A 24981-nucleotide genomic window follows, 5' to 3' on the forward strand; every position below is an offset into this window, starting at 1 on the left:
CTCTCTGTTGCTGGTAATGTGAATGACACTAATATCGCAGTTCTGAGGAATTTTTGCCCACTCTTTCGTAACACTCACTGACACGCAGATGTTTTAGACTTAGATAACTTGTCTATATGTCTATTGGTTCGCGGAGTGAACACACACAGCTGAAACGACCAATAAACTACCGCGCCTCATTGAATATTAATCAACAGGCAGACTGAAACGATATTCATTGGTCAGAACTTTCAAGCAAGGCAATTTGAGGCGGGACCATAGACTATAAGGGTGGGACTAGTTAAGTAACTTCGTGGTTAGTACAGACCTTGTGACCGCGATTAAAAGTTTTAGACCTCTCAGTGTTGTATCAAATTACTCTTATTGCGAGAGACAGTTTGATTCACTGAAAGCTATTGATTAATAGATTAAGCGTCTCCAGCTTTTGATCCAGTTTTTTCCCCAGTTGTTGATACTGAAACTGTTTTGACATGTCTTCAGAAATTCCAGAGATATTCAAAGCCTTGCTTGAGTACCCCTTCTCTCTCCCTTCGATTGATGACATTGGTAAGAATTTCTCTATTGGCTCATTACATCGGGACACTCTTATTAACCTGTATTCCCACCACTTTATGTATAAAGTAGCCTACTCTGTAATTGGCATTGCCGCAGAATTGTACTTGTGATTTTAGATACTACGTCATGCAGATCAAGTGGTTCAAAATGTGACGTGAATTGACTGAGTTTCCTGTTTTATAGCACTAACAAGAAATGCAGATTTTTTTTGATGAACGTGAACTTTTTCTTTTATAAATGCTGTGTATTGAGAAATTGTTTACTAACATCTGTTTTTGTCTGCATTACATTACTAACAGTGTCTAGATATTTGCAATTAAACTATTAATATTATTGCAAAAATGCCTTAACCTAGTTTTTCCTTCTTCCTCAGTTGAGGCATGTTCCAATTTACATATTTATTTATTTAGAAAATTATCCTATTCAATGAGTTATTGCATCTTGGCAACATGTAGACTGTCTTTTATAAAGGTTTCTGTATAGATTACATTTACGGGTGTAGCAATTAATTGCATAAATAGAATGCAAACATGAACAACTTTTTTTCACTAGGAGAAATTATGAAAAGGCACGATATGATTTTGTCATATTAAGACGTGCAAAGTGGGACTGATATTTTAAATATGATGACAGATTTTTTTAAATGTTAATTAAATGTGCAAATAATATAAATGTGGGCTACACCATGCAATCACTGTTAATTTGTAGTGTATAATGCAATACATCATATAGCACAGATAGAACAATACGACCTAATAACATAAATTGTATTTCACATGTCTTAAACCCAAGGGCAAGTTATTTACAACCTCATTCTACACGTGAGACATGCGATATGTTCCCTATATCTTTTCTGCTTTGCGATTGGTCTGTTTGCACACAAACGTGCCATGAGTGCACGTGCAAGGCCATGTGCCAATACCCACTATAGGCTGGATAAGATACAGGCTGTTCTCCCGCGAGACATGAGCTCATTAAGTGCAATGACCAAGCATATTATTGTTTATTATTATGTTAATCCCTAACACAGTTTTGTTATTACTTATTATAAGGCTTAAAATGTTTGAAGGTCAATTGTAAAATTAATTGATTTGGAATAAATTGGTCTATTAATTACAGAAGCGTAAAAGGCATGTCATTTTAAAGTTGTTTGTGGCATATATGCACATACTTTATATCGTCAGTGTATCTATTTCGGTCTCGTGACACTTTTTTCTAATATTAATGAAAAATAACCATTTTGATCGCCGACCAATGAGGAGTCGCTTTTGAAGACAACTAACCTTCACTTTACGCACAGACACGCCCCTGTGTCGTCACGTCTACTTAATTATTCATGAGAGCAGAGCCACAACCAACCTATCCGCATCGAAAAACGGTGTTTTTTTCTGCAAAAGGGGCGTGGATATTAAAACACTTTTTGTGGCTAACTGGAAAATCGGGTCAAACACAGAAATAGAGTCGGTGAATAGAAAGGTGTCGACTGGCGAGGTGATTTTATTTTTTCTCCCTCGTACCTAAGGTATTGAAGAAATTTAAGTATTTTTCTTATTTAGACCAGGGATTTGAAATCGCTTTTAAAGTTAAGCTATTCTCACGCGCTGTCCGAAGCGTCAGTAAAAATGGACGCGGAGCCTATTTCGGTCACGATGGACACTGATACTCCGATTGCTTTCCCAGTAGTTTTAAAGAAAATCATGGAAATTCCTCCACCGAATCTTCTGGAAGGCGATGATGGTAAGTGCATCTGCAGCAGTCGGGCGCGCGGTCGCTGCTCTCGCTGCATTGCAGAATTATTATCGTCAAATGCATCTTGAATGTTCATACAGCGACAGACCATAGCATTGCCTCTTTATGTAAGTACAGAACGTGTTTTTGTGCTATTTACAACTTGGTTCGCGGCACTTAATGTTGCAAACTCATAAAAAGCGGATGGAACCAATGATGTCCGCTTCCTAAATTAATCGTTCGTTAGAGTCCGATCTAAATAACTATTCGTCACTTTAGTACTATTTAATGTACATGCAAATTATATAGATGTTATAAAAAGTTGTTTTTGTATGCTGAATCTTGCATATAGCAAACTGAACTAAGATATATGAAATTAAATGGATAGCTCACCCAAAAATTTTGTCAAAATGTACTCACCCTTATGTTGTTCCAAATCTGTATGAATCTTCTGTTGAACACAAAATAAATATTTAGAAGAATGTCGGTAACCAGACAGTTGACGGACGGCACCCATTGACTTGCAAAGTGTTTGTTTCAATTCCTACTATGGAAGTTAATGGGTGCCATCAACTGTCTGGTTACCGACATTCTTTAAAATATCTTCTTTTGTGTTCAGCAGAATAAAGTCAAACAGGTTTGGAACAACTTGGGGGTGAGTAAATGATGACAACATTTTCGTTTTACTGATACAATTCCCCTCCCCCTAAAATTGCAGTTATATCTACCAAGTAACAGACCTTAAAAATCTCATCACACCTTTTGTCATTTTGTTAAATTGATTTTCTCAGGTGAATCTTTGTTGCCCGTTCTAGATACTTATTGCAGTCTTTCAGTTTAGACTCTATGTGTTTTGATTGCCTTTCTGATGTAAGATCTGGGATTTAAACAATATATTTTGTCTGTCACAATTAGTTTATTACAGTAATTTTGATTTTGCAGAAAATGATAAAGAGAAACTGTTCGAGGATGTGGACTCTGGAGGGGTCAGTGGAATGGGACCATCAGCCGCCTTAACGCCTGCCATCTGGGAAAAGACCATTCCCTATGATGGCGAAACCTTCCACCTGGAATACATGGATCTGGAGGAATTTCTCATGGAGAATGGCATTTCTGCCTCAGAGGACGAGGGTCAGGAAAAGAGTCTTGGGAAGGAAAACTTACAGCTGACAACTGAAAAACCAACCGCAACCTCTACAAGCGAAACAGCCCCAGCAATCTCTCTTATGCCAGTCATGGAACTGGATCAATGTGAGGAGGAAGTGGTCACATTCACGGCATCCAGCTCTAGCTCAACAGACACTAAATCAGGTCAGCAGAACGAGAACAGAACACAGTGTACTTTCTGTCACACCTCACTAAAATCCATTACATGGTTAAGCTGTTTTTCATGATGATCTGACTGTAAGAGTCAGCAATGATCAAGTGATGTTCAAACATTCAATTAGAATAACAAATAATGTCTGGAAGTAATAAAACGGAACTAGATTTAGATTTCGCTGTTAGTATTTACTAATTCACTTTTCACCACAGATGAGGACTGTGCAACACCAGAGCCTATTGATCCAGATGATATTGAGGTAGAGATCAACTTCGAGCCGGATCCCACAGACCTTGTGCTCTCCAGCATACCTGGAGGCGAACTGTTTAATCCCCGCAAACATCGTTTTTCCGAGGAGGAGCTGAAGCCTCAGCCTATGATCAAGAAAGCAAAGAAAGTATATGTGCCCGAAGAGAAGAAGGTAAATACACTAAAACTTTTACTAAAATGAAAATGTAAACAGAAAGTATAAAAATAAATACTAATTCAAAATATTAATAAAAACTATGAGTATGTCAATGATACTAAAAAAATATTGCCCGAAATACTACCTTAATATTGTATAACACTCTTGAACTCTGATCAAGAAGGCCAAGCAAGTAGCTAGGCCCAGAGCTAAATTATACTGTTACACCCTAAACGTTAATCTGGTGAAATTTATTTTAGAGACTGTCGTATGTATTTATACACTGCACAGACAAAATGGTTCTAATGGGGTTTGTAGCTTTTCATATCTTAAACAACCATGTAGGAAGACACATTATGGCCATATTCCAGGATGACAATGTCAAGATTCTTGACCAAAAAAAGACCAAAAATTGATGCACCTCTTGATGGAAATAACATCACAACATTTATTTCCATCAAGAGGTGCCTACATTTTTGGTCAAGATCTTGTATTGACAGTGCAAGAGTCCAGCACTCTGTAAAGTCTCCTCCAGCACATCCCAAAGATTTTCAAGAAATTCTCATCAATTAGGGTTAGAAGAACTGTTGTAAACATTTATAAAACAAAGAAACAGCTTTAATTTATAACAACACACTGTCATTCACAAAATAGAGAGAAATTTTCACAACATTTTTTCATGTCCACTAACTATTTCAGGACGACAAATACTGGCAGCGGAGGAAGAAGAATAATATCGCAGCCAAACGTTCACGAGATGCCAGGAGGCTTAAAGAGAATCAGATCACAGTACGAGCAGCCTTCCTAGAGCGAGAGAACTCGGTGTTGAGGCAGGAAGTGGCAGAGTTACGCAAGGACTTTGGGCGCTGCAAGAACGTCGTGGCACGCTATGAAGCCAAATTCGGGCCTCTGTAAGAGACAATTGTGCACACAGAGTATTTGCAAATAAAATGCAAATTCCATTTGCTCATATACATATGCTCCCACTCAGAGTTAAAACATTAACTCTTACAAGTGAAGTAGGGCGCTGTTACAAATGTGGTGATTTACAACTTTTTCTCTTCTTTTTCAAGTGGACCAGCTGAAGATCTCTAAACAATTATTGATTTAGTTGCATTGTCAAAAGGCAATAAATTAATAATGGTATGGAACGAAGAGGAGAAGACAGAAGATGAGTGAATTAATAATTCAGACTGTAAAGCTAAGTGATATTCATATGATTATGAATCCTGTCAGCCACTCTTACCAATATAATAATCTTACTTTCAGTGCAACAGCATACCCAATATTTCCAATAGAGCTTTTAAGTGCTTTTTTTGTAATGCATTGCATTGTAGAAAAGGTCTCCCCCCCCCTACCTTTTCTTGTTTTATGGTAGTTTTAAGGGATAATGTATGTTGGAAGTCACTGGTCTTTATTCATAAAGAATGACTGGCATTGACTTCAATATACTTTCTGAAATATCAGTTTGTTTATCCCTGAAAAAATGATATTGATTCTAAGAATTCCTTTAACAAATTTGGTACATTTTACCACTAATCGGTGCATTTTTATCTGCAACAGAATTAAAATGCTATTATTGAAAAATAGGGAGAATGTATCACTTCAAAAGTATGTCATTACAGGTAACGGAAAAAAACGTTAAGCAGGAAATGTACATTTATAATGTTTTTGTGCTGCAAAAAAAAAAAAAAAAAAAAGCCTGTTAAATGTGTTGTCTGTCCGCAAGTGCTAGAATTCATCAAATAATGTACTGGAAATGCGTGCACTGTTGTATATCTGCAAAACTTGACAAATATTTACAGTAGATGGAGTCTTTCAGAACTCGGTAGATCTCCTAAAATCATACCTTGTTTACTGGTTCACCCTTTCTGGGACTCATGGAGGTCAGTGTATGTACAGAAATAACCCTCTGTACATGTGACGGATCTTGTTTCTGTTTGGAACTCAGCAAAACAAATGAAGTGCTGATATAGGAGGTTGTTTTTCCCATGTATCATATGATGTATATTTTTTTTTAGATAACTTCAAATATTTCACAAAAAATGACTTCGCAGTGTGAACCACACCGTTTATATCTCAGAGTCAACAACGATCCGTAAGTGTCTTCAGCGGAGTGCCTGTTTGTAAAGTGCGCTAAAGTTACAAATCAGAAACCAAACTCAAACCTCTTGAAAGGGCGTCGGCCCTCTGCTCGCCACTGTCCTACTTTTTCAGGTGTATATTTTGTGCAACTTGTCTCTGTGTTTTTGAAACATGTAGGGTGCTTTTCAAACGGAAGACTGCATCCTAGTGAGGTTGTGTTCTTCCTAGTGCAGTCTAGAGTCCTCCATTAAACGCTAGAATGAGACGGTCTAGTAAGTGCACATGGCTATGTCACATGCTCATGTTTACACAATTCATTTGTAAATTGAAATGTGTGCAAAGGATCGTGGGTAATTGGAAGACCTGAAGTATAAACTTGATGCATCCTTCAAAATTAGCTGATTAAAGGACGCCAAACGAAGGCTGTTTTCTAAGGATCCTTTAAATCTAGATGTCCTTTGACAGCCGAGATATCCGATTGAGAAGCATCTGTAATATCACCAGGGAAAGAAAATGAAGATAAAGTCAATATCTTGTGCTCACGGTTTATTGTTGTGAAGTGGAAATTAGGCAGATGTTTAATTTTGCATTACATGTGACCACATTTGTCGTTTTTTATGTTTTGTGGAAAGGGAATCTGATATGTAATGTAATTCTGACCAAAGTTAACTTTGATCAAAACGCTGAAGCTAACATTTTCTGTAGCTTATACGACTCCATTTAAATCAGGTGTTTAAACTTTTTCACATCTGTGGTCTGTAGACACTCTTTAATGTTGCACTTACGGTTTGTCATTTCTCCTTGAGCTTCCTTTCTGACGAGTGTGGAGCGTGAGATGAACAACAATAAAATAAAATGGGGCTTTAATGGCTGTTCTGAAAGGAATAGACTGTCTCTGCCTGTCATGAAGCATTTCTTCTAATCAACTAGAAAAGAACTCGGTTGCATATTTGAGATGCCAACTTTATTTTGTCAGATTTGAATGGTTTTTCTAAGTGTTATTGTTCTTTTTTTGTGTGTGTAAAGAATTTTCTTTGTAAGTCTTTTAAACATTTTTTGACTTGTAAATGTTTTCTTGGTGTCTTGTCTGTTTCATGTTGTATATATTATTAAAGAACTCAAAAACGTGTCTTACCTACATGTCATTTTAACAATATTTAACAGTGCGTTTAAATCCGAAATGCGCAAGAGAATTATGACTAACTGAATCTCAAATTTCAGATGGTAGAGTGTTGTGTAACAGACAGAACAAAAAAAAAGAAAAAAAGTTGCATAACACAAAGAGGGAGGGGCTAAAAAAGCCAGTGTGATGCATTTCAATCTAGGTTTATTTCATAAGAAGCGATCACATTTCAGTAGGCATCATTACCTAACCTTAATCCCAAATTAAATCATGTACCCCCCCCCCCCCCCCCCCTAATGTATTTTATGATCATGTTTAAAGAAAGACAATAAAACGATTATTGTGCTCATATTAGTAAAGTATGTAACACTGTGTCTAAGTTACACCACACCGGGCCAGAAAACAGCAAATAGAACCCATTATAATCAGTGATGCTGTAAACTGATCCTCATTCTGACCATTTCTGACATACTTCAAGCGCTCGCGCTACTTCTGACATGAATAACGAATTGCGGTGTAGTGTAGTGTTACACCCCACAGTAAGTTCCTAATTACTGCAGCCATTAACTAAGATTGACTTTACTTAGCAATACATTTATTACAGTATTTAAGTAAGTAAATACTAAATTTAAGTAAGTACATACTTATTTATTATTAAAGTAAACACTTTAATAATATGTAGGCTATTAAATAAATATTTAAGTAAGTAAATACCTTTTACAGTCTATGGTAAGTCGTCCATTAATACCTGACAATGGACACCTCGTCGGGCATTAATCACTTGCCAAAATAACACATTTTTAAAACATTAGTTTTTATTTGAATTCGTTTTACAATCGAAATCTAAAGTTTTTACAAACAATAACTTGGTTTCCCTGGTTACGCCTGACGGTTTATTTAGCAACCGGAGATATTTATAGTCCGCTCGATTTATAGTCCGTATCACTGATCTATATAGAATGACATTATATAGATCAGTGGTCCGTATAGATACTTTGACTGCCTGTTGCTATGGTTACTCACAGCTGATGTAGCCAGCGCATTTATTTATTAATTTCGAACGGTAAACAGTCAGTTTCACCAGAACTCCTTTACTAGGTGTCCTCTATCACTTTTTAATGGACACCCTGCAGCCAATCAGAATCGAGTGTTCACCCAGACCATGGTATAATCTTTTTTAACATTCATTGATAATGTTAGCTCAGGTCCATTGAATAATATTAAGAGATACAACTTTTGATTTCAATTATGCATTACGGAACCTATGTAATGTGTTAAATTTTGTTCTTATTCTTTCCTTCCTGTGACAGCTGGCCCAGAGAGAAGCCACAAGAGTTTACGTTGAATTAAATAATTATATTAAGATACCAACAACACGCCAAAAAAAAAAAAAAAAAAAAAAAAAAAAAACGGCATAACAGGCTGGAGTTTTATTTATAAAAGTTTGAAACAAACCAGGACTCTAATTTTGAAATATCTATACTACTTCCAAAATGAGAGATAAAATATCCAATCTTAAAACCTAATCATAAAAAAAGAAAGAAAAGAAAATCCACTGCCTCTTCAATGTACTGTATATCCCTTTGAGTGATTTGTAATGAGTGATTATAATCAAGGTATTCATATTTTTCCTTCCACACATTAAATGATTTGAATGACTTCAGGCGTATGGGATTAATGTAGGTACAGAATTGCATGTCTGTTTACTGGAATTTGCTGTTTTTTTTTTTGAGAGAAGCACTCAACACGTCAAAACATACATTTACTCTTCTAGCTGACCATGACAGCCAAGGTCACTGGGGTCACTCAAGCTCTTCTCCTACTTGACCACTTCTTAGTTAAAACATTTACTTTATTTTTTTATCTATATAAAAAGAATAATAACGAATATTGTCTGAACCTCTAGCTGAGAGAAAGTACAACTTAAAATGTTTTGGGTCAGTTTCTTGATCAGAGCAAGAGCTCGACCAACTCCAACCTTGAAGAAGCTGTGTATCTGTGCGTGCGTTTCTGGTACTCTTTTGTACAGGACCTGATGTTCACGAGGTGAACAGCTGGCACGCAGAGGAGGTGGAAATGAATGACCATCTGACAGACAAACTGGAGCCTAGAAACCCAGAATGGTGACCTCAGTAGAAATATTTAAAGCTTATCTGTGCCTTAACCAATCAGAATCATTCAACCTGACTTGATGACGTAGCTTAGTGATTGTGTGAGTATAACTGCTGCTGTAATGAGTGTGTACGCCTACGAACTCCTTGCTGAGTGTGGGAGCTGACTTCTGCTGATGAAAATGCAAACTACTCAAAATTTTCTTCAATTGATTGCATTTCTGACTCATGGTCTTCATTAATCATATCTGGTCCTTGGGTCTCTAACTGTAAATTCCCCTGTTGAGTAACAGAATAATCAACACCACAACATTAAAAACAACTTTTTATTGTATCAACAAAATGGAAAACTCTTGCACTACTGCGACAAACAAAATCCCTGTTTCTTCACCTCTTCTTAAAGCCATATTTTTTTCTCTCATAGAAAAGGTCAGTCTTCGAGCTGCCGAGGTTCACGATCTTGGGGCAGCCGTCTCTCTGAGAAACAATGAAACAAGACAGTTCTTCAGAAACTTCCAGTTAATATAATAAAAAGCATGCATCCAAAACCTAACGCATCATAATTACTTTTTGAAAATTCAATATGAGAAGCAGTTACCCAAGCACTGAATGAAGGAAAATATGGTTACACATCCCTGATACTGGGCAGAATAGATTTCGCATCAGTCAAACAATGATTAGGCAGATTTACTCACATCTTTCTCCTGGATGGTGCACTCTTTGCAGTAGTAGGCATCAGAAACTCCAGGACCTCCACAGATGACACAGCGCCCTTGGTAAGACCCATAGTTGCATTCATCACAGATACGAACTAGTGTGCAAGGCCTGACATAAGAGTCACAGATAACGCATTTGCCATCACCTTAAAAAGAAAAGAAACAGAGCATAACATCGTAGCAGTATCATCCTGATCACACGGAAGGGGCTTTCTGTTTACTGTATTCACGTAAACACAGTAGGTTATGTGTTAAGAGTACGTGAATAGTTGGGAGAAAACAGGATGTGTAATATTCAATAATGTAATATTTATGTTGTTGATAAAGAATGAAATAAAAAAAATTCTCTTTGTATTTTTATATGAATATGGTACAAGATTGTCCTATTCAATGTGATAAATGAGTTTAAGTAATATAAAAGTAATCAAAGGTCAGATTATATTACGTTACATTACAACATTATGTTACTACAAATTTTGTCATGTAATTTGGAATCAGTAAACGACTATAATTTGCGAATAATCCACCCAGAACTGCTGACTGTTTACTTGTCTTCAATAATTGTTTGACTTTTTTTTTACTTGCATTAGTTAGCCTAGTATTCTGCTGTGGCAATCAATAAATTGATTGGTATCGAGAATTGTGAAATTTTGCAGGTATCTAAAACTTTGATATCAAAGCAACATTATTTCCAGCAAAATGTACTTGATTACATATTGCAATAAATTAAGAATAAAATCACATATATAAGGTTTTGGTCAATATCGCCCACTCATAAGCATGTTAAATAATCGTGAATATAATTTGTGTCATAATTGAGCAGCCCAACTTCTACCATTGTGGCGTATATTAATCACTTGGTAACTCTGTCTTGAAATGTTTGTTGTCATTTTAAAAAAATTGACATTTTGCTACTGTTAAACTATTTATTTAGCATGCACAGTGATTATTTTTTCTTTAACTAAACATCTGTAAAACGAAAAAATGTGATTTTTTTTCAATAATAAAAATATTAAATGAGAAGAAACTGTTTGAAATGAAAGACACTGCTAAAGCATCGAACATAATACGAGTTCAAAACTTACATTTTTCACACAGTCTTCCAATGGCTGCAAAGAAAGCAAAGATAAAATTAGTTACAACGCACTTTATACTTGCTCAAATTGAAACCATGCAAATGAACAAAACAGCAAAAGGTACACAAAAATAATAATTATGACAATACTGCCCTCCAGGCTCCAACTATTAAACAAACGACCAAGTAACGTTACCTTCGTATCTTTGCTACAATACTTTACCAGATTTTTCTCAGAATAAATATCTGGTTAAGCCACTAACTAGCAACTAATAAGTTAACTTAGTCAGGGAGATAAATTAAGTGTTGCCATCATAAATAATTTAATCACCTCTCACTTTAAACTTAATACGACTATTCATTCATTCATTTTAGCGCTTGCGAACATTCACTGCCTTGTTTAGCTATACGTTTGTTCGTTAAACAACTACATTACATAATTCATTTATTGAAAGCTTTTAATCAAATCTAGATCTACTAAATATAAAGCCTTACCAACTCCAGCCTGTTTTCGGCAAAAAATCAAATCTGGGTGATGTTTTGCCATTATAAAAGAACAACCGTAGCCAGCTAGCGAGATACTAGCGGCGATGCAACGATGACCTTCGACCTTCCTTCTTCTGATTGTTCGGACTGAAGGGTGAGCAGCGACTTACTGCCACCTACTGGACACAGTACAACATGACCATGAGTATTACAACATGAGAAAGATGGATTTGTACATCAAATTGCACGTTTGTACATATTCGACTAAATAATCAAGATACCAGACATGTGTTTACAAGTGAAAAGAAACGTATCTCCTAACAAGGGGACATTTAGTAAAATTCCATTCTCAATTAATCCGGAAATTGGTCCGGGAAAAACATGAACTGCGTTTGGTGAGGATTTAAAAAAACCTATAACACATTGGCTATTTGATTTCTATGTTTGCAGATGCTGGAAAACAATGTTCTTTTTGTAAAATGATTAACGCCATTTGTTCTATAATTGCATAAAATCAGTGTGCAAATCCAACAAATAATAAATGATAAATAATCTAAGTATGATGTTAATTTCGTAAAAATAAATAAATAAATAAAAAACACATATAGAATATAGAACACATAGGAAAATGAAGGTCGACTTCTATTGCAAAGTATGGTAACACTTTACAATAAGGTCCCGCTAGTTAAAATGAACGTTAACTAACAACGAACAATAGCCTACATGTGTTATATTATGTATTAATTATTGTTAACGTTAGTTAATAAAAATACAACTGTCAATTGTTAGTTCATGGCCCATCAAATATTATTTACAGATACAACAATGTATTTAAAAATGTTCAGTGAAACTTTACTATAAAGTGTTATCTAAAAAAAAAAAAAAAAAAAAAAAAAAAAAAAAAAATCTGTTTGGCTTTATATATTTTAATATTTTTAAATAAATGTTTCTATATTGTAATGTTTGTAGATAGATCACAGGTTTAGATATATTGTTAGAAATCTTTGTGTCATTTTAGACAAGGTCCTAAAAGCAAGAGATGCACACCTGGACAAAACATTACTAGAATGTAACATTACTTTAATTTTTCATTTTACTTTCATGTTTTTTTACGTTCATAATAATGAGGAAAAAAATATGAGTACCTCAAATTGTTGGTCTTTTAAAATAAGACACAATTAGATCCAAACATTTCAACATCCTTCCAAGATAATGAGTTCTTATACCCCCGCACGTCATATTCTCGCGTCACATCTTTGTCAGTGAACAAAATGGCAACCTACTGCTTAACCGTCACCCGGCTTCAGGTACATGCAAATCTCAATGTTATCTAGTCAACACGCATGGTTTGGATTTTTTTAATGCATGTATTAATGCCACACGTGTCTGTGCTTGCTAGTTTGAGCTGCTCGCAATGAGTGAACTGACTGTTTTTGTGCTGAAATCTGCTCATGAAGTGCTCACAGGTCATTGTGGCCAAGGATGTCATAGCAGACGCGTTTACGGTGCCGATGGCGTATAATCTTTATTTCCATCTGTTTCATACAAGACAGTCAAAGCACGAAGCCAGAAATACTCACAGCTATTTCATTGATTCGCTCATTGTGTATTTTTCATGTCTGACTGTTTGGTTTTAGTCGCAAGGTGAACACAAGGTTAAAACAGCGTAGAGAGGATAACGGCGCTGTCCATGTAGATTAACTAGTGACACCGCTACATGACAACGCCATGAAGTCCTTGAAAGCAAATGAATACATTTTTTATCTATCTAGCATTATTATATGTATTCTTAAAGTGGCATAACTTAACACCGGAGGTTTGATCACATTGAGCGAAATGAGCAGCTGTGATTTCAAAAATACAATACACTGTTAATCTGATGTTGTCATTAATAATATCAGCCTAAAAACATATATGACAGCAGTTCGAACAATCTAGAAACATGTTCCTGTCCATATGAGGTTGAAAAAAATGTATACCCCATATAACCTTGATGCTGTCATGGATTTAGGCATCACATGTATGACAGTATGTTCTGGTCAAGATTGAGTATATATTTACTGTTTATTTGACTAGATAGAAGATATATTTATTTGTTGTGTATGTCAACTTAAATGTATTTTTCAGTTCTCACTTTAATTACAATATCAGGGGATTTTACAACTTATTTCAAGGCATGAAAGTACACACAATCCCAAGAATTTATAGACTTTTCTCTAGAAAATACAGATGATTATTATTATATATGATGTTCTCAAAAGTATTTAATCCTCTGAAATTTCCTCTTCAATAGAGCAATATCTGGAAGTCATGGAAATATAATGGAATTTCATTGGTCAAAGATGTTGGAACCCAGTTTATAGTATAATCTAGTTGTTTACAATGTGATTTCTGAGTTTGTGTTCCAGCTCTTTGTGTTCTGATCCTCTGTTTGTTTATTTCAGCTCGCTCTGGGTCAGGGAGCCCGTCGCTTTCATGTGGCGGCAGCCCTCAACGCGAAGGCCAAGGTGGCCATGAGCCGCTTTGAGCCAAGCAGTTGCGTCAACTATGACCAGCTCCGCTCAAATATTGACATTGTGCGCAAAAGGTCAGAAAGCATTACAGTGTTTTACACTCAATTTTATTTGCTTCCGCCCTTCTTATCTATAATAAGGCGCCTCAGTGGCTCTTTTATTACTTTTACAGATGAAAAATACTTTTTTCTTGCACTTGGTTAGTTTAAAAAATGTATTGTCCTAAATCTTGTGAGTTTTTCCAAGTGCTTTAAATGTGAAATCGCATCTTCCAGACTCAATCGGCCACTCACCCTGTCAGAGAAGATTGTCTATGGCCATCTGGATGACCCGTCTGGGCAGGAAATCGCTCGAGGACGTACATATTTGCGCCTGCGTCCGGATCGAGTTGCCATGCAAGATGCAACAGCACAGATGGCCATGCTGCAGTTCATCAGCAGTGGACTCCCAAGAGTGGCAGTGCCATCCACCATCCACTGTGACCATCTTATCGAGGCTCAGACCGGAGGAGTCCAAGATCTACAGAAGGCAAAGGTGAATGATGCCATTTAGGGATGTTGTTGAAAGAGTACCATGCAAATGATTTGCTTGTATTCCAAACCTGTATGCATTTCTTTCTTCTGCTGAACACAAAAGAAGATTTTTTTATTTTTTTATTCTTCACTGATTTTATTCCGTTATTTCATTCCTTTTCCCGCTGTCAACCAGGAAGTGAATCAAGAGGTTTACAGTTTTCTCGCTAGTGCTGGGGCTAAATATGGTGTTGGCTTTTGGAAACCTGGCTCTGGGATCATCCATCAGGTACTGGAGAAAAAAAAAAAATTTTTTTGACTAGTTGTTAACCAGTATGACTTTTTTCAGGTGGTTTGTCCATGACTATTAAATTTCACATAAGATGTACACATAATTGCTTTAAGGATGCTCCAATTGATCGAACGATAAACGTTATCAGCCGATAAAGGTTGATCAGATGATGCAAAACTCGTGAGACAATTTTGCTATGCGCAGCTAAAATTGCTTCTCTAAATCAGCTAGATCAGTGATTGTTGCAAAATACAGTGCCCCGCTTTGTGAGTATTCGCTTAAACACCATCGGTTATGTGAACATAAACAGTTGGGAAATAAGTTGCATGTGTAACAGTATATTGGATCCGAGCATTCGGTCTTAAAGTGACTGCAGCCTAATATTCCTGCTGCTGTTTTTCATTAAAGGCACAATATGTAACTTTTTTGCTTTAAAAATAGCAAAAATCACTATATCTATGTTATATATTTTTTTAGTTGTGTACTTACATTATCCCGACTGTTTCCAACAACTTTCAAACCAGGAGAAATTTGTAATTTAATTCGAAGACACGTCACGTTTCTTTATTTTCGTTTTGTCGCCGTCAATGGCGTCATATCCGCGTTGTCCCTGGTTTCCGCTCGTATTGTCATAGCAACCAGAGCTCTCTGATAGTAACCAAGGCGACAGAGTAGTTCGCAATGTCTATCTGCATGCTGTTGTTGTTTCGTTCAAACATTATGGACCATGGCAAGCAGACTTTGTATAAAAAAGGAGAACTTAAACGAGAATCAATATCAGCGCGGTGTTTTCGAGATGCCTAGAGCTCCCATAGACAGTATATAAACGAGAGCTCCACGTCCGAGACTTCGACCGCTCCTACATGTACTTTATTAAACAGGTGAGCACATTTACATAAAACTAATCAATGTTATATAATTCAACAATGATAAAATGTTAGAATATGATCTGTATGTTATTCTAATGTTGATCTAGCTTACTGCTAGTCTCATACAGACAAACTAACACATAAATGTCAACACATTGAAATGCAGTTTAGTGTGCTAGTGTAATGTTAGACCAAGTGAAACAGCGCTGCGTTACCTCACGAGTTTAATTTGTCTAATAAACTGACCAGTGAGTTGTAATTCTGCACTCGTGTAGTTCGGTAGAATGAAATGTCCATATTCCTTTTATATCCGCGGGACTCGCGTCGCGTGTGGAGCTGATAGCTGTCTCTTAGCAATCCCGAACTGCTTCATATCACAGTCATGATAAAAGCATCGATGTATTCAGTCATCCATAAACATTATTAGATCGGTCGGCTTGACGTTGACGACAAGATCCATAATTCTTAGCATGTGTTGCGTCATCAAACTACGCCTTTGTTATTGTAAGAGGCTAGCGACCCCTAGCGGCGAAAACAAATACATACTGTACGTTTAATGTTAAAGGACAATTCCGGTATTTAACACTTTGAGTCTATTTTATAGTTTGTTTTGGATGAACAAGAGTGGTGGACAAAGAAATTTTGTCAATGGGTCCTGTCGCACTATTTTAGAATTGCCCATGACCGCATTTGAATGGGAGTCAATGGCCATGCACAAACATGTCCTTAAAACAACCCTTAACGTTCGTTTTCAAAACTGTGCAACTCACCGAGTGGTTAGTGGTGTTCGTTGATGTTCCAAAACAAGTAGCGTAGCGAAATACAGTTTCTGTCGTGTTTTATTTGGCATTTTGTAAAATCCATTGATTTCCATTGGAGGACTCATTGCTCGTTGATATTACTGCGCTAACGGAAACGGAAAGGATGCTGTTTACATTTGATTGTAGTCTTTTAGGTCTTTTCGCTCGGTTTCCTGTCTCTCAGAAGCTATGCTCGCCTCAACGCTGAAATCCTACGAATTCCTGATAAGAATTAAACTAGTAAAAACTATCATAATTCTTGAAAAAAAAAAAAAAAAAAAAAAAAAAAAAAAAGCTATGCTCGCCTCAGAAGGCTAGCGTGAGCAGAGCAACGGAAGTTGCGGAAGTTTATACGCGGTTGTGAGGTATCTGAAAAAATAGTTCCACTATAGAAAAATAAACGGATTGAAATCATACATTGCGCCGATATATTTGTTTTTAATCATCAACGAACACCACTAACCACTCGGTGAGTAGCACAGTTTTGAAAACGAACGTTAAGGGTTGTTTTAAGGACATGTTTGTGCATGGCCATTGACTCCCATTCAAATGCGGTCATGGGCAATTCTAAAATAGTCAAAAAGTCGCGACAGGAACCATTGTCAAAGTTTCTTTGTCCACCACTCTTGTTCATCCAAAACAAAATACAAAATAGACTCAAAGTGTTAAATACCGGAATTGTCCTTTAATCAAACAGACATTAATCTATACAGTGAAGACTATGCAGTGTTTTATATTTTATTACTTTCTGTTGGTAAAGACTGTTGTGGTTTATTATTATTATTATTATTATTATTATTATTATATATTTGTTAAGCTCTTAGCTGTTCCTGATCACCTCTAAGAATGGGAATGGAATATGCTGTAAATGTTGCTTGACAATAAATAATGAGTTGTCAAATCATGATACTTTCTCATCTCTTAATTTTTTTGTTGTTAAGAATAGTTGGCCTATTGTTTATTTCAGTGATGGGTATCAGTTGATCAGTATCAGCCAATAGTGCTTCCAGTGATCTGTAATCGGTGATCAGGCCAAAAAATCATGATCAGAGCACCCTTAAATTGCTTCATTAAAATTAATACTTAATTAATACTAAAAGTCAGAGTATCAGGGATGTGATTTTTTTTTTTTTTCTTTTTTTTTTTTTTTTTTTTTTTTCTTTCTTCCATATTTATACATTCTGTATTTTTCGGCCTGAATGATGGCCCACGTAAATCTGAGGGAAACGTGCCAACCATCTTATCAAATCAAAATGAGATTTGTTTATTACCAATTCGTTTAAAATAATTCATTATCAATAAAAAAGATGATTTAAGGTCCCCTATCACAATAAAATATCTAACATTTGAAAGCAAATAATTTAAGACATAAATATTAGTAGGATATTGTGATTTTACTGATATTCTGTAAAATATCATTATTACCCATTTTTATTTATTTATTTATCACAATAGTATTGCAATAGTTATGTTTCTTTGCTTTAATTTGTACAATTTAAATGATTAAAAACAATATTTTAAATAATAATAATAATGAGAGAAGTCATTTTCCTTTTTTGTTCTTAGCTGATCACAGGTTTGCAGTTTTGTTGCAAGCAAGCAATATGAATCAATCTTTTTTTTTTTTTTAAAGATTATCTTGGAGAACTATGCGTACCCTGGAGTCATGTTAATTGGTACAGACTCTCACACCCCTAATGGCGGTGGTCTGGGCTCCATCTGCATTGGAGTTGGTGGAGCTGATGCTGTTGATGTCATGGCAGGCATCCCCTGGGAGCTGAAGTGCCCAAACGTAAGCTGCTATTGTCCGTTTATATTGAACTTAACACTTGCTATCTAAAATTGTGCAACTGGAAGTGTTTATTTATAGGTTCTATCTGCTTTTCCAGGTCATCGGTGTGAAATTAACTGGCTCATTATCTGGCTGGACCTCACCAAAAGATGTCATCCTTAAAGTTGCTGGTATTTTGACTGTGAAGGGTGGCACTGGTGCCATTGTGGAGTATTACGGCCCTGGTGTGGACTCTATCTCCTGCACAGGTGAAAACTTGCTTAAGCAATATTTAGATTGGATTCATTTTCTAAATAATGTTTAAGATACAATTATTAATATTGGACATCATTTCATATATCATAGTGTCATTTCATATATCATCATTCATATAAGCATCAACAACTTCATTTGTTAATTAAGATTAAGACTGAGATTAATTAGGGTAGGGTTACATAAAGTAGTTAAGTTAGGGATCATACCTGTAGCTGCTATTACAGTGACCATTTTGAGTTTTTACAGTGACCTGTTGCATTTTACATGTCACCTCTTCTCGAGTCTCTCCATCATTGTCTGACTCCACTTTAAACATAAAAGGCTAAAAGGTTTTGAAATTTTAAGTGCATGTCTTTGTGAGTGCAAGCTGTTGAAGCTCCGCCCTCTATGCTGGGAGCAGCAGCTCATTTGCATTTAAAGGAACAGACACAAAACGGTGTGTTTTTGCTCACTCTCAAAAATTGACAATTTTAACATGCTATATAAAAATATCTGTGGGGTATTTTGAGCTAAAACTTCACATACACACTCTGGGGACTTATTTTACATCTTGTGAAAAGGGCATTATACCACCCCTTTAATTTGGTCAACTGTTACTTTGAGCTGAAAGTCTGTATCCATAATGGAAGGTCTAAATACATAATTATAGTGCACCAGGGTGTGCAGTGATAAATTTAGCTTTAGTTACGGTGTTCAACGAAGGTCATAATGAATGAGAAGCGTTAAGACGTTATTATCCAGATGGAATTAGATTTCTTAGAGGATGGCAATTAGCTGACAAACTGTATGTTATTTGCTTCATAATTTTTATAGGTTGAGTGAAGAAAAACAGGCATGTTGAATATTACGAAGCCCTTAAAGGTACATGGTGATGAAAAAAATATGAGATGGGAGGGAAAATATCAATGCTTTTGCGTTCCCCAGAGAAACTTGAAAACTTATAAAACATTTTGTGAGAGAACGTAATATTTCTCAGGAGAACGTAAAACATTTTGTGACCGAAACACCGAATGCAGTTTTTCGGGGGAACGCAAAACATTTTGTGACCGAACGCAATATTTCTCTAGGAACGCAAAACATTTTGTGAGGGGACTTAATATTTTTCAGGGGAATGCAAAACATTTAGTGACAGAACGCAATATTTCTTGAGGGAATGCAAAACATTTTGTGAGCGAACGCAATATTTCTCAGGTGAACGTAAAACATTTTGTGAGCAAACGCTAAGTTTCTCTGGCGAATGCAAAACATTTTTGTGAGCGAACGCAATATTTGTCTGGGGAACGCAAAACATTTTGTGAGCAAACTCAATATTTCTCGGGGGAACACAAACATTTTCGAGAGAACACTAAAACATTGACAATTTTTCCTCCCATCTCATATTTTTTTCCTTTTACCATGTTTCTTAGGGGTTCCGTAGATTAAAATCACTTGTAAATCTGTGAAACACAAATGTACAGTCCAATTTGGATGTTTTTAGTTTCCCTAATGCCACCCAAACACTAAATGACCTTGGAAAGTCGTCGGATTGCTGTCTTGTCACATTATTGTCTCCATGTCAGTTCCTATCAAAAAAACATTTCACACTGCAGAACTTAAATTTCAGACTGCTAAATATCTCTCGGCCATCAGGGCTTCTCTAAGGTCATTTCTTTGATAATTTAAACACAGCTATCATAACCTGCATGAATGTGCCTCATTTTTTTTTGCGCCAATCTCTATGAACTTCCAGCGATCTCAAAATCAGGCCTAAAATCATGTAATGTGTTGGCGCCATAAGGAGGGCGTGTTATATCAGTCATTTGAAAATCTGAATATGCTTTTGGGTTTTCTAATCAGGAATGGCCACCATCTGTAATATGGGTGCTGAAATTGGAGCCACCACCTCTGTGTTCCCTTACAACCACCGTATGAGGACATACTTGGAGAAGACTGGTCGTGGAGGTAAGCAGCGGTAGTCTCTCATCAATGGATAATTCAACTGTCTCTTCAAAAGTTTGGCCTCTCATTCTACTTTTCCCTCTCAGAAATCGCTGCTCTATCAAATGAGAATCAAGATCTGCTGGTTCCTGATTCGGATTGTCATTACGACCAGGTGATCGAGATTAATCTAAGTGAGGTAAGAGCAGGTCAGTTAAGGTAAGAAGTTGAATGAATCTTACAGTTAAGTGTTAAGAATTCACTTCAACATGATTTATTATCCTCCTTTACAGCTGAAGCCTCACATCAATGGCCCATTTACTCCTGACCTGGCCCACCCTGTTTCAGACATCGGGTCTGTCGCTGAGAAAAATGGCTGGCCCCTGGATGTTAAAGTTGGTCAGTGATTTAGAGTCCACCCCATTTTAATGGCCATTGATATACTTTTATTATTCTATAAAATTGCTCCCTGTCAATGAACATTACAGGTCTGATTGGAAGCTGCACCAACTCCAGTTATGAGGACATGGGCAGAGCTGCCTCCGTGGCCAAACAAGCACTCGACAAAGGACTCAAAAGCAAAGCCCAGTTCACAATCACCCCTGGGTCCGAGCAGATTCGTGCCACGATTGAGAGAGATGGCTATGTGAGTCTGAGTTGGAGAGCCCTGGGATTTTATTATTTGAAATAGCTTGAAATTGGTTGTGTGTTCGTCCAATTTACTTGATTGTTCTGCATTTAGTCTAACAATTGAATGTGTTTCTTTACCTGCAGGCCAAAGTGTTGAGGGATGTTGGTGGAGTTGTCCTGGCTAATGCCTGTGGACCCTGCATTGGTCAGTGGGACAGGTAAAGTATTTGTCTTCAACGCATGTTTTAATTCAACATTGTAGATTTTCTTTTGTACACTACCAATCTTCAAATCATGGCTGCATTACAATAGTTTAAAGTATGCTTTACTGACACTTTCCCAGGTGCTTTGATGAATAGAAAGTTCAAAAGAACGTTTATTTGAAATGTAACATCTGTTTTAACATTAAAAGTGTTTTACTGTAAATGATCAATTTTAAGCATCTTTGCTGAATAAAAGTAAAAAGTAAGATAATAGTAAAAAAATAAGTAATATGTAAGGAAACATGTAGAGTTTGCCAGCTATTATCACTAACTAAATTAAGGTAATACAGGGTTACTTGCTAAAATATTGGCTATGAAATTGATTTCAGTTGATTCATTGTATTATGTGAGAAGGTTGAGAGCTCTGAGTCACATGAGAGATATGAAACTAGCAAAATCAGGTGCCTGGGACAACGTTCATAGTTTGGCATCATTATACAAAAATATTTGACCTTAATTCCACGAGTGACCAATCAGAATCAAGTAATTCAAAGAACTGTGTAATAAAGCTATGTAATAAAGCCATATCATAAACCAATAAAAACCTTTCTTGCAGACGTGACGTTAAGAAGGGAGAAAAGAACACCATTGTTACATCATTCAACAGAAACTTCACGGCCAGAAATGACGCTAACCCTGCCACTCATGCTTTTGTCACCTCACCAGAGGTATTTCGCACCTGCTCACAAATGTGCTATAATCTGTGAATGTTTTTCCCCCAAAACCATTTGTATGAAGTCTTGCCAATTTATTTATTTTTTCACTTTTTCATATCATTTGTGTTGCAGATTGTCACAGCCCTTGCCATTGCAGGCACACTGAATTTCAACCCTGAGACTGACTTTCTCACAGCCCCCAACGGAGAGAAGTTTAAACTGGTGCCGCCCACAGGAGATGAGCTTCCTGCTCGTGACTTCGACCCAGGTCAGGACACCTACCAGCACCCACCACCTGATGGGTCTGGTCTGAAAGTAGATGTGAACCCTCAGAGCAACCGCCTGCAGCTGCTCGAGCCCTTCGACAAATGGAGTGGGAAAGACCTTGAGGACCTCCAAGTGCTCATCAAGGTAAGTTTTAGTCATGGATGTTTGAAATTCTGGTTTTCAATATCACTCTGAACTATGTAACTCAATTCTGTCAGGTGAAAGGGAAGTGCACCACTGACCACATCAGCGCTGCCGGACCCTGGCTTAAGTTCCGTGGCCACCTCGATAACATCTCCAATAACCTTCTCATTGGTGCCGTTAATACCGAGAACGATGCCGTCAATAAAATTCGCAACCTTCTAACTGGAGAGTTTGGTGGCGTCCCTGATGTTGCCCGCCATTACAAAGTAAATGCTACTTTTTTTATGTGTGTCATTTATGTTTTCTGCCTATTGAGAGCATTTGTATTCATAACGATTTCTGAATGTTCTGTAATTTCCTCACTTGCAGAAGCACAATGTTTCATGGGTAGTTGTTGGAGATGAGAACTACGGTGAGGGATCCAGCAGAGAGCACGCGGCTCTGGAACCCAGACATCTAGGAGGGAGGGCCATCATTGTGAAAAGCTTTGCTAGAATCCATGGTAAGTGAATTTGATCGCCTTTTTTCCCTGTTTGAAGCCAAGCGTCTCATTTAGCAATCGATTTGAATGAATTTGTCATGGCTGTCAACAGAAACTAACTTGAAGAAACAGGGTCTGCTTCCCCTCACCTTCTCCAATCCTGCTGACTACGACAAAATCCGCCCAGACGATAAAATCTCCATTACAGGGCTGAAGACCTTTGCCCCTGGAAAGGTAAGACTTATTCTGTTAAAAAGTTTGTAGTTTATATGCATCTTTCCCGGTTTGTTATAAGGCTGGCCCACACTAAAAGATTTTTAAAGTATTATCTGATTTTTAAAACATGACGCTAAAAATCTATTTAATCTATTGTTCCTTTAGCCCCTTAATGCCATCATCAAGCACATTGACGGAAGCTCGGAAACTATCGCGTTGAACCACACCTTCAACGAAACCCAGATTGAATGGTTCAAGGCAGGCTCCGCCCTCAACAGAATGAAAGAGCTTCAGTAATGAGTGTGATTGGCCATCGATATACATATTTGGGAGGGGGAGGGGTTATGCATCGAGGAGGAGGATTGGTATGTGTATGAAAGGTTTAAATGCTCTCATGTAATTATGATCTAAAGTATACACAATACATTTTCAAAACTGTACTGCATAGACAATGTCAATACGCAAACTTCTCAAATCTATATAATATATTGCAGGGGCAGATAAAAGATGTGAAGTTTAGCAACTGTAATGCTTATAAATTTCAAGCTGGGTCTGTTTATTACAGAATGGAGAATTAAAAAAATAAGTTAACCTACAAAAGATGCTAAGCACATACATGTTAGTGGGAGACACCAGAGTTTAATTCATAAAATCATCCAAATATCTGTGCAGGTGTTCATGCAACTGTTGATTATTAATTTCTGTTATTTGAAATATTACACTTAACTGTAATGAGAGCTGCTTGTGAATTTACTGTCCTGTTATCGGCTCTATTGATGGAATGATATCTTGTTTCACACGATTCTAACAACTGCTTTTCCACTTTTCATTATAATTGGTTTTCTTGTTCATGCAAGCTTGAAACTTGACCAGTTGTTGTGCATGTCGCTAATTCTTACTGTGAGTCAGAGTGACTTGTCTATTCCTTATCAAACCTTGGCAAATTCTATCATACACAACACCAAAATCTTATCAAATATGTCTACTGAATGCACAGCAGGTCGAATCTGTTCATGTTTTAAACATAATGCTTATTTATAAACCTTTGCAGAGAATCTCGGATGTGCATTATCTTAAGTGTTTTGGACGACAGTTATTGAGTAATGGATCAGTAATCAGATCTCCAACCTCTTGAGCACCTTTTCTGTATATTTGAGTGCCCTTTTTTGTAGGGTTGTTTTCTTTTCTTTCATTCGGAGCTGTACCCATGTCAAAGCAGTGACATCAATCACTCTGACCAGCAGACGATAGCAACTAAGACACCAAGGTGTAAATTACTAGCTTTGTCTGACTCAACATGTTTGTGTTCATCAGATGAACTTTTACTGCTGCTCGTAAACGCCTCACAAACACAGCCTCTTGGTAATAACTCCATTATTTTCCTTCTTTTTTTCTTGTTTGAGAGGAAATGAATGCTGATCAGTCACAGTGGGTTATAAAATAAAAGCCATTTTAAATAATTCAGTCCTTGTTAATGTATGTATTGTCTCTTTTTTCCCCCGCAACATTATATTGTATTGTACACCCTATATTGGTAAACAATATATAATATAGCTATGCATGCAGGTTTTCAATATTTTAGCTATATATTTGAATGTATAAAGACTCAATTTATACTGTGAAAAATTAATATTATAAATGTGTAAAGTAGTATTTGGAAAATATTTTAACTACTATTACATTTTTAAATTGCAAGGTTTTTATTTTTGCGTTTTTATTCTGATTTTCTCTAAACTTTTCCATGGACCCACTACCACTCCCTTGCGGC

At 36.6% G+C, this 24981-nt stretch overlaps 3 protein-coding genes across 5 annotated transcripts; 2 read left to right on the plus strand and 1 right to left on the minus strand.

Annotated features, from left to right (window-relative positions):
• The first annotated feature begins 272 nt into the window (after positions 1-272).
• Positions 273-7224, plus strand: tefa (TEF transcription factor, PAR bZIP family member a). Of its 3 annotated transcripts, none has more exons than XM_079852294.1 (5): positions 273-546; positions 3226-3594; positions 3817-4025; positions 4710-4921; positions 5084-7224. In XM_079852294.1, the coding sequence occupies exons 1-5, from the start codon at positions 471-473 to the stop codon at positions 5103-5105; spliced, it is 888 nt and encodes a 295-aa protein (XP_079708420.1). In that variant the 5' UTR covers positions 273-470; the 3' UTR covers positions 5106-7224. The 3 variants fall into 3 exon arrangements, with proteins under 3 accessions (XP_079708420.1, XP_079708418.1, XP_079708419.1); XM_079852292.1 differs by lacking the exon at positions 273-546 and adding an exon at positions 1903-2292; XM_079852293.1 differs by lacking the exons at positions 273-546; positions 5084-7224 and adding an exon at positions 1946-2292 and having other exon boundaries at positions 4710-5009.
• A 2419-nt stretch (positions 7225-9643) lies between these two features.
• Positions 9644-11757, minus strand: phf5a (PHD finger protein 5A). The gene is made up of 4 exons (XM_079852295.1): positions 11616-11757; positions 11131-11154; positions 10025-10191; positions 9644-9806 (listed from the first exon to the last, which is right to left on the minus strand). The coding sequence occupies exons 1-4, from the start codon at positions 11665-11667 to the stop codon at positions 9717-9719; spliced, it is 333 nt and encodes a 110-aa protein (XP_079708421.1). The 5' UTR covers positions 11668-11757; the 3' UTR covers positions 9644-9716.
• Positions 11758-12818: 1061 nt separating this feature from the next.
• aco2 (aconitase 2, mitochondrial) lies at positions 12819-24677 on the plus strand. Its single transcript, XM_079850452.1, has 17 exons — positions 12819-12913; positions 14051-14193; positions 14395-14653; positions 14828-14920; positions 18226-18384; positions 18482-18632; positions 20476-20580; positions 20664-20755; positions 20850-20955; positions 21045-21202; positions 21331-21404; positions 22006-22117; positions 22238-22516; positions 22591-22782; positions 22886-23018; positions 23110-23231; positions 23379-24677. The coding sequence occupies exons 1-17, from the start codon at positions 12878-12880 to the stop codon at positions 23508-23510; spliced, it is 2346 nt and encodes a 781-aa protein (XP_079706578.1). The 5' UTR covers positions 12819-12877; the 3' UTR covers positions 23511-24677.
• The last annotated feature ends 304 nt before the right edge of the window (positions 24678-24981 follow it).

The sequence above is a fragment of the Squalius cephalus genome (assembly GCF_949319135.1).
Source record: "Squalius cephalus genome assembly, chromosome: 19".
Classification (NCBI taxonomy): domain Eukaryota; kingdom Metazoa; phylum Chordata; class Actinopteri; order Cypriniformes; family Leuciscidae; genus Squalius; species Squalius cephalus.

Coding starts and splice junctions, on each gene's coding strand:
- tefa (XM_079852292.1), top strand. CDS start 2,178: ATGGACGCGGAGCCTATTTCGGTCACGATGGACACTGATACTCCGATT. Junction 2,293..3,225: donor TCTTCTGGAAGGCGATGATG/GTAAGTGCATCT, acceptor TTGATTTTGCAG/AAAATGATAAAGAGAAACTG. Junction 4,026..4,709: donor ATGTGCCCGAAGAGAAGAAG/GTAAATACACTA, acceptor TAACTATTTCAG/GACGACAAATACTGGCAGCG.
- phf5a (XM_079852295.1), bottom strand. CDS start 11,667: ATGGCAAAACATCACCCAGATTTGATTTTTTGCCGAAAACAGGCTGGA. Junction 10,192..11,130: donor TGGAAGACTGTGTGAAAAAT/GTAAGTTTTGAA, acceptor TTTCTTTTTAAG/GTGATGGCAAATGCGTTATC. Junction 9,807..10,024: donor GCACCATCCAGGAGAAAGAT/GTGAGTAAATCT, acceptor ATTGTTTCTCAG/AGAGACGGCTGCCCCAAGAT.
- aco2 (XM_079850452.1), top strand. CDS start 12,878: ATGGCAACCTACTGCTTAACCGTCACCCGGCTTCAG. Junction 14,921..18,225: donor GCTCTGGGATCATCCATCAG/GTACTGGAGAAA, acceptor TTTTTTTTAAAG/ATTATCTTGGAGAACTATGC. Junction 23,019..23,109: donor AAGCTTTGCTAGAATCCATG/GTAAGTGAATTT, acceptor GGCTGTCAACAG/AAACTAACTTGAAGAAACAG.